The following is a 14010-nucleotide window of genomic DNA, read 5'->3' as shown; positions in this document are numbered from 1 at the left end:
TTGGTTTTTTTGCCGGTTTAAAATATGTTGTTATCTTTACTCAAATAGCGTATCTATTATAATAATTTATTATTATTAAAAACATCTGACGGGTTAACCCAAATAGAGATATCGATACTAGAAAAGTTAGTGTTGTGAGAATAACTAATCGTACCATCAAACTTTTGTTGACTATCCATGTTAGGATAGACGTTGTATGATTAATTAAAATAGTTGAGTCCAAATAATAGAGAACGACCTGGATTGGCGTCGAGGAAGAGAAGTTTGTACAGGGTGTTGAAGTAATCTGAGAACGGCTTGACTCTATGACAAACCTCCCTCGACACCTTCATAACGTACGAATAGGCGGTGCTCCGTCAAGATGATTGAACATATTAGAAAAAAAACATTGGTGTGTCAATATTAGCCATGTACGCCAACCTTCCCTATAAGGCCGACGAATCACCTTTTGTTTTCACTATAACAACATTGCAATCTACAGTGGTAAATCCTCACCAAGTATAAAGCGGTGAATTGATGATGCTAAATCCTCAACAAAGTTCTGGGCGAAGTAAAACACAAGTAATGTAAAGAGCATTGCCTGCAAAAGGTGAAAGGCTCATCGATGTCACGGCGCCCCTTGCCTTTGCTAGCTTGGAGTTACAGTGATCCTCGACGCCGCATGCCTTTGCCAACTCGGAAGTCACTCAAATCTCCGATGTCACGATGTTCGTCGCACAAGCTCGGACCCACACAGATCCTTGATGCCTGGATACTGCTCACCTTTTCCAAACTCGGAGTCACGTGGACCCTTGGGACCCTGTTTGTTTACATGGACTAGACTAGACAAAGTCCCTTTTAGTCCATATGTAACCAAATATGAGGGACTTTTTCTTAAGGGACTAGAAAAAGACTCTACTAGAGGGTCTTTTCTCTTTAGTCCCTGGGACTAAAAAAAGTATAGTCCCTTGCAACCCAACACCCCCTCACCTGCACCAAAGCTTGGAGTCACGCGTATTTGTGACCGCGTCATCCCCCCTCCCCCAAATGAATTTTATTGGACTATCATACTAATCCCTATTGTCACCAGTTTTTGATGTAGCCTTTCATGCGCCCTGCAATGTGCCTCCTCTTTGGTGCACATTCGGTGCATTGGGTATCAACATCATAGGATTAAGAAGAGACAAAAATACCAACTCATACCATAAACATAATATAACATAAACATATCATGGATTCCATATGAAGCACACATGTGGGATGTGAGGACTAAACACACATCGTGGTTAGATCGTGCACAAGAGGCACCGCGAAATGGTTTCATTAAGATGAATGAATAAACCGTCTTATCATCTCTTCGGCCATGAAGGAATCTTGAGTACACGAATAAAAATATGGAGAAATTGCTATGGTGGTGGTGGTGATGTTGGCTCTAGATGAGGAACTTGGCGGGTGGAGCGAAGCAGAACAGGATCCTCTGGCGCAGGAGTCCTCCCTCTCCTTTTCATAGTGCAAACTCTTTGGAATAGGGCTTAGGGGTTGCAACACCTCAAATTCGGTCGGGTCCCCTTCACAAATATTCCTTGGTTTGATGTCATGGGCGCGTCACGCGCTCATACCGGTGGTTGGCTAGCCATTTGGAAAGGTTGCCAACGGCAGTTTGTACATGGAAACGATCTCTTCAATTTGTATGTCTTGTATATGCCTCCGAAGTATATATTTTGTGCACCATGTAATTTTGCATATGAATCTAATGGTTTATTTTTCTTAAATACGAGTGGTGACCATTTGAAATCTCTATAAAGACAAATATTTAGGAACGGAGGGAGTATATGACCCGTGTTTTTAGCACAGATATAGGCTCAAAGTAGAGGCAGCCTTGTAGTATTTGAAGTGAATCCGCATGGAGTGTGGTGTGCTCACAAGAGTTAAGCCTGCATTTGGAGCTTCGCGCTAGTTATTGCCGACGACTGGATGGGCTGGCTGATCAGCGCCGGTGCACGCGCATTGTAATTGTAATTGTCTGGGGCAATCAAGTCCCCACGAAGTGTTTTCTACCGTGTTCACACATCACATCTTCCTCGTCTACCCCTCTGCCTTCCAGTACTACTGCGTGCATAAGTTGAGCCGTGCTCCATATTCTGCTCTGTCTTCCACCTTGCAGGTGAGTGCGCCAACCATGGAGAACGGCGGCGAGCCGAGCATCAAGAAATCGAGGTTGCAGAAGGAGCCCATGGCGGTGAAGCATGAACGGGCGGAGACGAGGGAGAGCCAAGGCGGCGAAGGTGCGCTGTTGGCGGTGGAGGAAGCCATGCAGGTTCCATGGGTGGCCGCGGAGGTGAACCCACTCTTCTATCTCTGCTTTGCATGCCAACTTCCCCTCAGGCCTCCCGTGCACCAGGTAATGGATGCCTAGCTAGTTTGTGATTCTTCTCCATCACTATCGCTGTCATGAACCAATAGCTTGATTTGTGAGTGGTTGCGTGCAGTGCGAGGGCGGCCACAGGGTGTGCGGCAGGTGCCATGGCGACCGCTGCACGGCGTGCGACCCGCCGGCGGCTTACAGCCCCTTCCCCTTCATGGACGACGCGCTGGCCGCCGTGCGGCTGCCGTGCTGCTACAGGGCCGACGGCTGCGGGAGGAAGCTCATGTACCACGAGGCCGCCGACCACGCGCTGCAGTGCGCCTTCGCGCCCTGCCACTGCCCGGGCCACGGCTGCAGCATGTGGGCCTCCCCGCCGGCCCTCCTCGACCACATCACCGCCGCCCACTCCTGGCCCGTCACGGAGGTCGGCTACGGGAGCCCGTTCAGGATCGCCGTGCCGGCGCCGTGGCGCGGCGGCGGCACGCACCTCCTCGTCGAGCGGAACGACCCGCGCCTGTTCCTCGTGACCCTCTCCGATTTCGGCGAGGCCACCGCTGTCACGGTGGTGTGCGTGCGGGAGGGCACGGCGGCGGCGGCGCCCCGCTTCAGGTCCACGGTATGGGCTGAGGTTGCGAGCAACACGGAGGAAAAATTGTTTCGTCGTCAGTCCACGGTGCCGAGCAGCAGCAGCGGCGGCAGTCTTCCCGGTGGAGGGCCGCCGGTGTGCCTGCTGGTGCCACCGGATTTTGGGAGCGAGAGCGAAGACCTCTTCCTCGGTGTTCGCATTGACAAGCTCTGATCCATCGACGCCGCCAAGTCTCATTTTATAGCCTTCTCTTATAAGAAAGATCCATGGTACTGGTAGCTAGTACAATCAGAAAATGTCAGGTTACGAACTGCTATGTAATGCGATGCATGTCTTTTGGGTTGCATTTTCGGATGGAACCGGTGATCAACAATTCTTATGTCGTGCGTGATCAAGATTAATTATAATGTTTCCTCGCCAAAGAAGGGAATAATTATAGTAATGTTGTTGCTTTTGTGTCTGTGTTGAAGGTTGTGAGTGTTTTCATAATCAGTGTGTTGACGACTAAGGCTGATCATAGTGGGGTAACATAAGAGCATAGTTAATAGTATAGCTGGCTGCTGCCTATAAGACAATGCCATGTCATTTAAGCCTATCTTATAGCTAACATGTACAATAATAGAACAAAAAAAGATACTACTTTTTTATTATGTGACCCATCTTTAATTCTCACAAAGTGTCTAGGAGCCTGTGCTAGAGCTGGCTCTTCACGAAGGCTGGTTGTAATGGGGAGTATTATATAGTAGTATCATGCATACAATACTAGTGTATGTTACTACCTCCCTAATGCATAGTATCATATATTAGTATCATGTAGTACTTTATTTATTGTCATGCATGACACAAAGTAGCATAGCATTTATTATGATACGGTATCATGATATGATACTACTCCCTCCGTCACAATTTAGGGCTCCTTTAATTCAAAGGAATTCCGTGGGACTTTTGGAGGGTCAGAATCCCTAGGATTTTTTCCTACGTTTGTCATTTGATTCATAGGATTGAATCCTATAGGATTTTTTTCCTATGGAATCAAGTGTACTACCATTTCATTGGAAATCTAGCATCCACTTCAACCTCTTTTTTCAATCCTTTGTTTTTCCTATAGCATCAAACACTCTATGTTAATCCTATAGGATTCAAGTGGACATGCCACTCAAATCCTGTACTCCAACACGGAGGAAAATCCTGCAAATCAAAGAGGGCCTTAGAAGGCACATTTAAATTTGCGTGCGTTTCCACAATAGACAAGATTTAGGGCGCATTGCATTTATTTCTAGTAGCTAATTAGTACTCCGATATACTATTTCTATATGCATGCGTAATGTAAATGCTATTTTTTAGCCCATCTCACAACCAATAGATAACCACCTAGGTCCTAGAGAATTTCCAAGCGCGCCTTCTAAACCGTGACGGAGGTAGTACATCATTTCTTTCTTCATTTAATGCTACGACACCTCGACAAAATTGCCTAGTTGGCATGCATGATACTACTACCTCCGTCACGGTTTAGAAGGCGCGTTTAGAAATTCTCTGGGACCTAGGTGGTTATCTATTGATTGTGGGATGGGCTAAAAAATAGCATTCACACTACGCATGCATATAGAAATAGTATATCGGAGTACTAATTAGCTACTAGAAATAAATGCAGTGTGCCCTAAACCTTGTCTATTATGGAAACGCACGCAAATTTAACTGTGCCTTGTAAACCGCGATGGAGGAAGTAGCTATGATACTACCATTACGACTAGCCGAAGAGCTCGCGTACGTTCTCCCTCCTCTTCTCTTTCCTCCAACTAAGCAGAAATATACTAGTTTATTCCTCACAGCCCGCTGACTCAGCTTTATTATATTACTTGCTCTAAGGCTGGTCATAGTGGGGAGTAACTTACACTAGTCTAAGTTATTACCTTTATAGTGCAAAGTAACATAGTACTAGTGTCATATGTGGCCTCATTTAATAGCTTGTAGACTAATGTTGTCTTGGAAAGCGCTATGTTACAGTAACATATTATGTTACTACTTCTCATTAACTACTTGCCACATAAGCAAAAAATTCTCGAGGTGCGCTATGTTACTACCTAAGTTACTCCCACTATGACTAGCCTAAGTAGTATCATGTACTTGGGACTCACAAACATGCTTATGTGGCAGACAATTAAAGAAAAAAGAGATGGCTATAGTAATATAGGTAGATACCGTAACATAATAAATATGGTGCTACTATGTGTCATGCATGGCAATAAATGACACTACATATGATATAATCTATAATACTATGCACTATAGAGGCAGTAATATAGACTACTAACATATGTATGTTACTAGTCTAAGTTACTCCCACTATGCCAGCCTAATGTGCCGTCGCCCTCTAAAGGTAGAGTGATGAGTGGTGTCCAAAAAAATCGCATTGATGATGAAGGTAATACAACAGGCCTGATTGGGTAGAAAATATATGTTCTTTTTTTTGCGGGTTTAGGATTTATATGTTCTGCCTGTGTATCTTTGTTGATAAGCAAGATGATCACAGTATTGTAGATCTAATCTATGAAGAGCTAGCTTATACTAGGGTGATAGCTTGCTGTGTCATAGCACACTCAGTCTGTCTATGTGTGACACTATCTTTCGTTGGCTTGGTCTGAATATACCTGCAAGGCAGCACCCTCCAACTAGGCATCCTTCTTACTCATACGTGTCTAGAAAGTAAAGTAATTTACCAACCGTGCTAAGAAGAGTGTGGGCACTTGACCTTGCGATAACATTTCATATAATTTCAAACTAGACCAAGAATTCATCTTTTAGGCATGTCTCTAGACCAAGAATTCACCTTTGCTTATGAAATATTGATTTCATATATAATATGTTTATCATGTATGTAGAAAAAATCTTCACATATATGAAAAATGATCATCATGTATTTTAAAAAATTCATCGCATATTTATAAAAATGATTATTAAGCATTTGTAAGAAATTCCTCACGTATTTTTATAAAACAACTCATCATGTATATGTTACAATGTTCCAGTGGCGGAGCTTCTTGGAGTGCAACCTGGGCCACCGCCCCCCCAGCCCATGAAGAAATCCTTCACTACCCCTAGGTATTTGGGCCATAAGAATAGGAAAATAAGGCCAGACCTCATAATTTAGCCCCCCCTCAGCCCATTGCCCCTCCAGAATTTTGGCCCAAGCTCCGCCACTGCAATGTTCATCACATGTTTGCAAGTAGTTCATGTACAGAAAAACATAGGAAAGAAAAGAGATGAACAGAAAAACTAAAACCAAATAAAAGAGAAAAAACTAATAAGAGAAACAAAAGAAGAAAAACATCGGAAAAACTGGAAGAAGAAAGACAAGAACCAGTGGAAAAACTGTAAGAAAAAACTCACGCAGGTTCCAAGTTCCCTACCCATTCATCCATCAGCCCCTAAGTTTTCTCTTTGTGTCTTCCTCGATAGTCGTCAAATTGGAATCCACGCCGGAACCGGCACCACCATCGTGTTAGTCGCCGGCCACTGTCGCCGGCCGCTGATACCTCCCTTGTGCCTCCCAAATGATTTTAGTTATGGTTAATTTTGTTTCTTTATCTGAACTTGTAATATTGGGACTTTTCAGACAGAATTTGTACAATTAGCACATATTTGTTTCGTTTGATTGACGACCAATACTCTTCTCCTTTTTGTTTAATTGTCTATCAGTATTCATCTTGATTGATCCGTGGAAAAGGCTATGGATCAGGCTATATATCGCCTAGGGCAAGTCTGAATTCTCTCCCGCCTTCATTAATTCGCCTGTGGGCCGCAGCCCACTATCCAGCAATATTTTCTTTTCCATGTGTACGCTCACCTCGGGTGTAGTTGATATGATTATTTTACCATCCATAACTTGCTCTAGCATCAGGTCTTTCGTCATTTTTCTGTTCTGTTCTTTTATTTTTATTTGTTTTCCTTTTCATTTCGGTTTCCCTGTCCTATTATTTTTGTTAAATATTTTTTTATCATTTTGCTTTTCCTTTTGTCTTCCAGTAATTTTTATAGTGTTTTTAAAACATATTTATAGGATATATTAAACAGTTTCATTGGCTATTTAAAAAAGTTCAAGTGCTGTTTACAATTTTCAAATGTATTCAAAACATATTCAGAAAAGTGTTCACTACATATCTCAAAATTATTCATTCTGGATTTAAGAATGTTCATTGTTTGAAATATCTGGATTATATATTTGTGTCTCATTTTGGGTTTTGTTTTTCCGTTTCTTTTCCATTCATATTTGTGGTTTCAATATTTCAAATTAAATATAAATTATTTAATAATGCTCATATGTTTCAAAATTTATACACATTTTTTTGAGAATATGTGAACTTACTTTTATGGATATTTTTTTTCAGAATGTGTTAACACTTGTACAGCATGGACATTTAGGGAAAAAAATGTAAACACTTCTTTTAGTTAAATGAACATTTTTCGAACACATGATGACTTTGTTTCAAATAAGTAGTAAAAACTTTAGTTCATCATCATCCTTTGTTCAGTAGATGACTACTATTTTTGTAATGTTCCATGAACATTTTCCACATACACATGAAATTATTTTAATAGACAATAAACAATTTTTGAATACAGAAAAATTTATTACACAAAAAAATGATTCAAATGCACAATTCTATGAACATTTCTTCCTCGCAATATATTCGTGATCTAGAGGACACTCTTATTGAATCATGCAACATTTTCTTTGTGTACCTGAACATTTTTCTATGAGGCATGGTACATCCTTTTAATTTTACCTTTTCGCACCAAAAGACATATGCACATTTATTTTTGTATAGATTAAGATTTTCATATTATTTAGGTTCACGTGAAAAATAGTTTAGGTTAATTCTATGTTGTTTTCGGAGTCAAGGTGTGGAAATTATAATTTTATCTAATTACATTTCTAACAGAAGGTCACATACACATACACATTTTTGCATACTCATGTACAAGAGATCGCTACTTAGCTATTCTACTACACACACTAAATTAACACTTCAAAAGAAAAATTAAAGGGGCTCTGCACCTAGCCGCAGGATGCTATTTTAGTGGGTCTGTCCAATATGGGCGACGCGATGATACAACTCGCTAAAAGCGAGATATTGACAGGAAAAATTCTATTTGGTGATAAAAGCGAGATGTCGGGCAGCCTCGCTACAAACAGCTACCCAAATGGCTGGCCCAGCGGGGATCAGAGGCCTTGAGCGCTTTATTTTTCCCCATTTTTGCTTCATTTTTATTTTTTCTTAATAATTTACTTAAAGAATTTAAAAAATAACAACGCATTCGAAAAATATTAAATGTGTATAGAAAACTATTTCTAATGTATACGAAACTTGTACAATCTGTATGGAACAAAGTAGACATGACAACATATATGGGGAAAAAATGTTAATCATGTCTTTACAAAAATTTAAATGTGTATAAAAAATGTTCCTGGTGTATACAAAAAATCTACAGCTATATATGCAAAAAAAAGTAGACATAAAAGAACATTTTTTTTTTGAATAAAGAAATTTACAAAAACATGTTTTAAAAATATATGTTTGACGTTTAGCCTTTTTGTTGTGCAAAATTTCCACGCACTTGCTGGTCGTCCGTTTCGTCGCTTGAAGATTCGTAACTTGCTTTGTTTAGGGAGGTTTTGATGCCCTTTGCGTGGTTAATCAAATTGTTTTTCTTTTCGCCCGTTAAGATGTGTGTTGTGTTCCTGTGCGATACTGCTGCAGCTTGTTGCATTTTCGTTGTCGGTCCGTCCGCACACGATGTGTTCCGTCATCTCTTTTGTGCTACTTGTTTTAGAGGCTCTAGTAGTGCGGTTTGCTTTGTCTGCGCTTTCTTATGCTTGTGAGATTGCTAGGGGGGGGGGACTTTGCTCGCTAGGGTAGAGATTGAGCTGCCAGAGGACGTCGTCACTTCGTTCGGGGAGAAGATTTTTTTGTAGCTTTGCCTTTCACCTTGGCCTCTATGCTTGTGAGCATGCTGCATTGCAAGCCTGTCAAATTTTAGTACCCACGCCATCAAGGTGTTTTTACATTTTTTTATCACACGGGCTGCTCATGATTGAGTGATTTTATTTTCTTCCCTTCGTTTCACTCCTAGGAACATCAGGTCATTGCTTTATGTGTCTGGTTTATGCGTTGGTTGGAGTGGTCATCATCATGACTTGGGCCTTGGCCAGTTAACTCATAAAAAAGAAAAAAATGAGAAAGAAAGAAAGAAAAGAAACGCTGAAACACTGGAATAGAAAAGAAAGTATGTCTGAAAGGCGCATGCCTCATTCTGTCACTGGTGCAGAACCATCCTACGCAAACGGTTTAAACCTGCGAACTTTTCAAAATAATTATTTTGTCTTAAATTCACAGATATTTTTCAAATTTGTATTTTCTAAAACTTTCTGGAATTTTAAAGATCAGTTCTTTGAACCGTCAAAACGAACATTATCAGCATGCTAAAATTATTGGCAGCTATCTTTCCTTTTGGGGTATGCTATGCTGGCTCCAACATTGCCGCAATGGCCGCCCCAGTTTTCCTCTTCCGTCCTCACCCTCCCTTCTCGTCCATTATTTCCCCACTAAAACACACATTGCGACCAGAAATAACAATGAAGGAAGGGGAGAGTCGTGGCAAGAGGGCGAGTGCCGAGGAGGTGAAGTCGGAGTCAGAGAAAGGGGAGGTGACGATGCAGGATGAAGGCAAAGCAGGGGACGCGTTGGTGGCGCCGGAATCCATGGCACCGACGCAAATCGACGTGAGGATGGACGTGACACTCCTCCACTGCCAGGGCTGCCTCCTCCCCCTCAAGCCCCCGGTGTTCAAGGTGATCTCTCCTCTCACCCTAGAGCAATCATAATTTTTTTAAAGGACCAATGAACTTCTTTCTATCTCACTTTTGGAGTGGATTTCTTTGAGATTTTGCGAAGATCACACATTTATTTTATTTGCAAGTGGATGGAAGACATTTGTCATCTTTTCCGTCGACGATCTATCATCTAGAGCAAGTGAAATTGAATAAATATATGGTTATGTGCATCGCAATAATGCAGAGGTCGGAGGTTATCCTCCTTTTCTTAAAGCAAAGTTGCAAGTGAGAAACGAGACCTGAGAGCTGATGGCTTGGGTGTTGTTGCGTTTACTGCGGCAGTGCGATGCCGTAGGGCACGTAGTGTGCTACTACTGCCGCGCCGGGCACCGCGCCGTCTGCAGCCGTACCAACACCCACTGCGGCCAGCTGGACAAGGTGGTCGGCGCCGCCAAGGTGCCGTGCCCCTACAAGGCGTTCGGCTGCGAGCGCTATGTGGTGTTCCACGAGGCCGCGAACCACCAGCGCATGTGCCAGTGCGCGCCCTGCACCTGCCCGGAGTCCGCATGCGCCTTCGTGGGCTCCCGCGCAATGCTGGCCAACCACTTCGCCGCCGATCACCAGCGCCCCGCCGTCACGGTCCGCCATGGCCGGTCTTGGTGCCTGAACTTCTCCCTGTCGCACGGCTGGCACCTGCTCGTCGGGGAGGAGGACCGCGGCGTGTTCCTCGTCTCCCTCCGTCCGCTCGGTCCGGGCACCGCCGTGTCACTGGTTCTGGTGCAAGCTCTCCATTGAGCGCCGTGGCGGCGACAAGGACTACGACCTAGTCCTCATGACCTCGCCGGTGATCAGCAACGCGCTATCCACGAGCGCACCGGCGTTGGGCCAGGGGATGTTCTTGGTGGTGCCCTAGGAGCTGCTCTCCGGCGACACGCTCACCCTCAGCGTCCGGATCGATCTGATCCCACCTGCCGCCGTCGCTACCAAGTCAACTACTACACCGCAGGCCAGGGCGCCCAGGAGGATGCAGTGAAGTATGTTCTTGATCTCCTTCATGTTATGGATGATTAGTATGATTAGTGCAGCTAAGTTAGATGATTAGTGTGAATGTTTGACTGGAGGCTAAACCACACATGTGCAAGCTAATCAACTTAATCGATCAAGATGATTAGTATGACACTTTGTATGAATGTATGATTATTCTGGCATCTGATGGTTAAGCTGTTTACGCAATATCAGTACTAGATCAGTTAGACTTAGTAGTAATGCAGCCAAGCAATGGTACGGTAGCAGTAATATGTAGCTAAGCGAGGGTAGGAATGCTTCACTCTTTATTCTGAACAAATGGCCTAGATAGTAGTACTAGTAATGCAGCTACTGGTTTGTATTTGATCTGAGTGAAGAGCAACAAATTGAAGTTAATCTGGAGATCCTCCACTAGAATTTATTCTGCTCTTTATAACCTGCAGCAGAGTATGTATGGCAAATTATACATTTTGTGAATCGTATTGTTCGTGTGCAGATTCTTCAATGTTATGTTCACGTGAAGGGAGCTTCTATAAATCCATTTTTCCGATTGGCATGAAAAGATCATGTAAATGTATCCTTCTCAAAAACCTGCATCATTTTTTTCACTTTTGTATCTAAGATCATTCTGTCCCTTTTTTCTGTGAGCAAGCTGGACCTGATGCTCAAAAGAACCTTCAAGTTCAAACCGAAGATGACAATTTGGATAAAGTCACATTTCAAAGAGTTTTTCCCCCTCTCGGAGATGGGTCAAGTTGTGTGTTATTGTGTATCAAACTGGGGACAGAGGATCATGCTTCTTTCAAAGTTTATATTCATGGATCACATAAATCCTGGTGTGTTTTGATGTAAACCTTTTGGTACTCCGTGATTTGCAGCTTTTATGTTTAATAAAATGGTGGTGTGCATCACATAATATAGAGGCCCAGGGTATCCCCTTTTTGAAGGAAAACAAAGATCAACAACAGTCGTGTCCAGCATAGCGTCAGATATAAGCTTCGATTTATTTTGTAATTCAACTGTGAACACAAGTGAAATGTAGCTTTCACACACCAAACCATAAGATTATTTTTGATTTTTTTCACAATGTTGTGGGCCTCACAAATTCAGTCCAACATCCAACCTGTTGGTTACATTGCAGCTACTACGTAGTTTCTCAAGTCCCAAACTGCAAAAACTGAGTGCATTTCCCAAATTTATTTAAAATACCACCTGATAATGCGCATTCAGAACAGGTTCGCAATCTTTTTGTGACATTTAACTGGAAGCAGCAGAGAGAGATTTTATTACGCTAGTTGGGGGTGCAGGCGAGCAGGTTTTTGAAAATTCTGCATTGCTTGGTGAGGCAGTTGATTCTTCTGCTGGCTCTAGCATGCGGGGCCTTTTGCGATCGACTCCCAGCTCTACAGCAGCCTTTTATTACACACCAGGATTTACAACAGCTTCCGATCGACTCCCAGCTTATCTTCGAACCTAGGACTTCTCCTAGGGGTTTCGGTATGGTAGTTCTTCTTCTTCCTAGGACGTCTCCCATACATCCTCAGCAGCCTTCCATTATCTCCTTCATGTGTCAGACCCTTTGGAGTCGTGAAAGTGGCACCTGCAGCGATAACCACTTATCTCTATCAGGCTGTCTTTGTTAATTCAAAAGAGGGATCGATGTTGCAATGATTGGTTGATTTGGAACATTTTCATGATAAGCACACAAGTTAACAAATAGTGTGGTAGAGAAGAGTGTAATTACTTGGGAATGTCACTGATGTTAGAGGAAAATTCTGTGTTGCAGTGGCATCAAGAGGCCCTTTTTCTGCAACCGAGGACGGTGTTGCAGTGGTATCTATTATAGTATTTCTGGACCGAGTAGAGGACCCTTCTTCAGTGTGGTCCGGCTGTGATGAGGGATGAGCCTCCCAAGCCGCTGAAGCAGGGCCTGCAGCGATGTAACAACTTTTTATCTCTATATCATGGTGTCACTGTTAATTGAAAACCGGGATTGGCATTGCAATGGTTGTTTGATATGTGTACTATTTTCATGATAAGCACACAAGGTTTTTTAACATAAGATGGGATAGCGAAGAACGAATGTAGTTACTTGGGAGTGATACTGTCATTGAAGCGCAATTCTGGTTTGCAGTTGTATCAAGAGGCCCTTTCTCCCTAAACATGGACCATGTGGTAGCTTGGATAGTATTTCCGGACTCGTCAGCCTCTTGCCTTCCATCACCAGCTTCGACAAACACCTCCTGCCTATCAAGCATCGTCGCCGGGGGCTGAGCTGGGATTTCATCCTGTTCAACATTCTCCCCATCGCTGCTCAAGTCAATGATATCATCAATCACGTCTATGAAGTCTATTATTGTCATTGTGCAGCTGAAATAGGTAGAAAATGTGTGAGTAATGAATCAAGATATTAATGCATAGCATATTAAAGGTAAGCAACTAAGCACATACTATATCTAACTTAGCTTCTACCGTGAAATCTCTTGGTGCAAAAGAACATATAAGAACAGCATGAACCATTGACGACAAATCCATTGACACGATTTTCATACGGCGAATGACAAACATTCTCATAATTTAGTCTCTAGATTCTAAAAATGTTTGATTCCGCGAATGCTAGGCCCTAGTTTGGTTCCGACATGTCCGATCAATTTTACTGTGTAAATGCGGCTGTCAACTTCTTGCTATACACTTTACGCAAAAGCAAAAAAATTATCGTGATTGCCATACACAAATGAAATAAATTCAGAGAGTTTCAAATCTGATCCGAGTCATATATAGGATAGGTTAACTTAAATTGAATGGTAGAATGGGATTACTAAAGAAAGGATGCAGGTTTAGTCTCAAAGAAATCATCTAACAAGAACAAATCAGCAACAGATGAGATGCAGGAAAGCTTACTCTCTCCACCTCCTCCCGGACTAAAATCTGGCTTGCCTGCTTCGTCCGTCCGGCCAGTACGGTCTAGCGGAAGAGGACGGGGAGAATATATGCGGTCATGTGGGAAGAAGAGGAGGCGGCCGTGCTCTAGGAAAGAGGAGTCTAGACGTTTTAGGAACATATACAAGTATAATGGGTATTAATGGTTGGTCAAATCTGAATTTTTGAAAATATATATTGAAGTTTTGCCACCCGAGACAGCTGATTGATTTGCTTTTTCCCCACGCCATCATGATGCCCTCTCTTCTCCCAAGAGTCTCACAATTCACATGCATACTCCAA

At 42.7% G+C, this 14010-nt stretch overlaps 1 protein-coding gene and 1 pseudogene across 1 annotated transcript; one reads left to right on the top strand and one right to left on the bottom strand.

The window, feature by feature from the left end:
- Window positions 1-9564: 9564 nt before the first annotated feature.
- On the top strand, window positions 9565-10795 carry LOC123172300 (E3 ubiquitin-protein ligase SINA-like 10; annotated as a pseudogene).
- Window positions 10796-12221: 1426 nt separating this feature from the next.
- LOC123172301 (uncharacterized) lies at window positions 12222-13750 on the bottom strand. The gene is made up of 4 exons (XM_044589298.1): window positions 13690-13750; window positions 12881-13158; window positions 12533-12718; window positions 12222-12388 (listed from the first exon to the last, which is right to left on the bottom strand). The coding sequence occupies exons 2-4, from the start codon at window positions 13149-13151 to the stop codon at window positions 12222-12224; spliced, it is 624 nt and encodes a 207-aa protein (XP_044445233.1). The 5' UTR covers window positions 13152-13158; window positions 13690-13750.
- Between the last annotated feature and the right edge of the window lie 260 nt (window positions 13751-14010).

The sequence above is a fragment of the Triticum aestivum genome, unplaced genomic scaffold, assembly GCF_018294505.1.
Source record: "Triticum aestivum cultivar Chinese Spring unplaced genomic scaffold, IWGSC CS RefSeq v2.1 scaffold12142, whole genome shotgun sequence".
Lineage (NCBI taxonomy): Eukaryota > Viridiplantae > Streptophyta > Magnoliopsida > Poales > Poaceae > Triticum > Triticum aestivum.
Note: the sequence above shows the minus strand (reverse complement) of the source record. Positions and strands in the feature narration are given on the sequence as shown.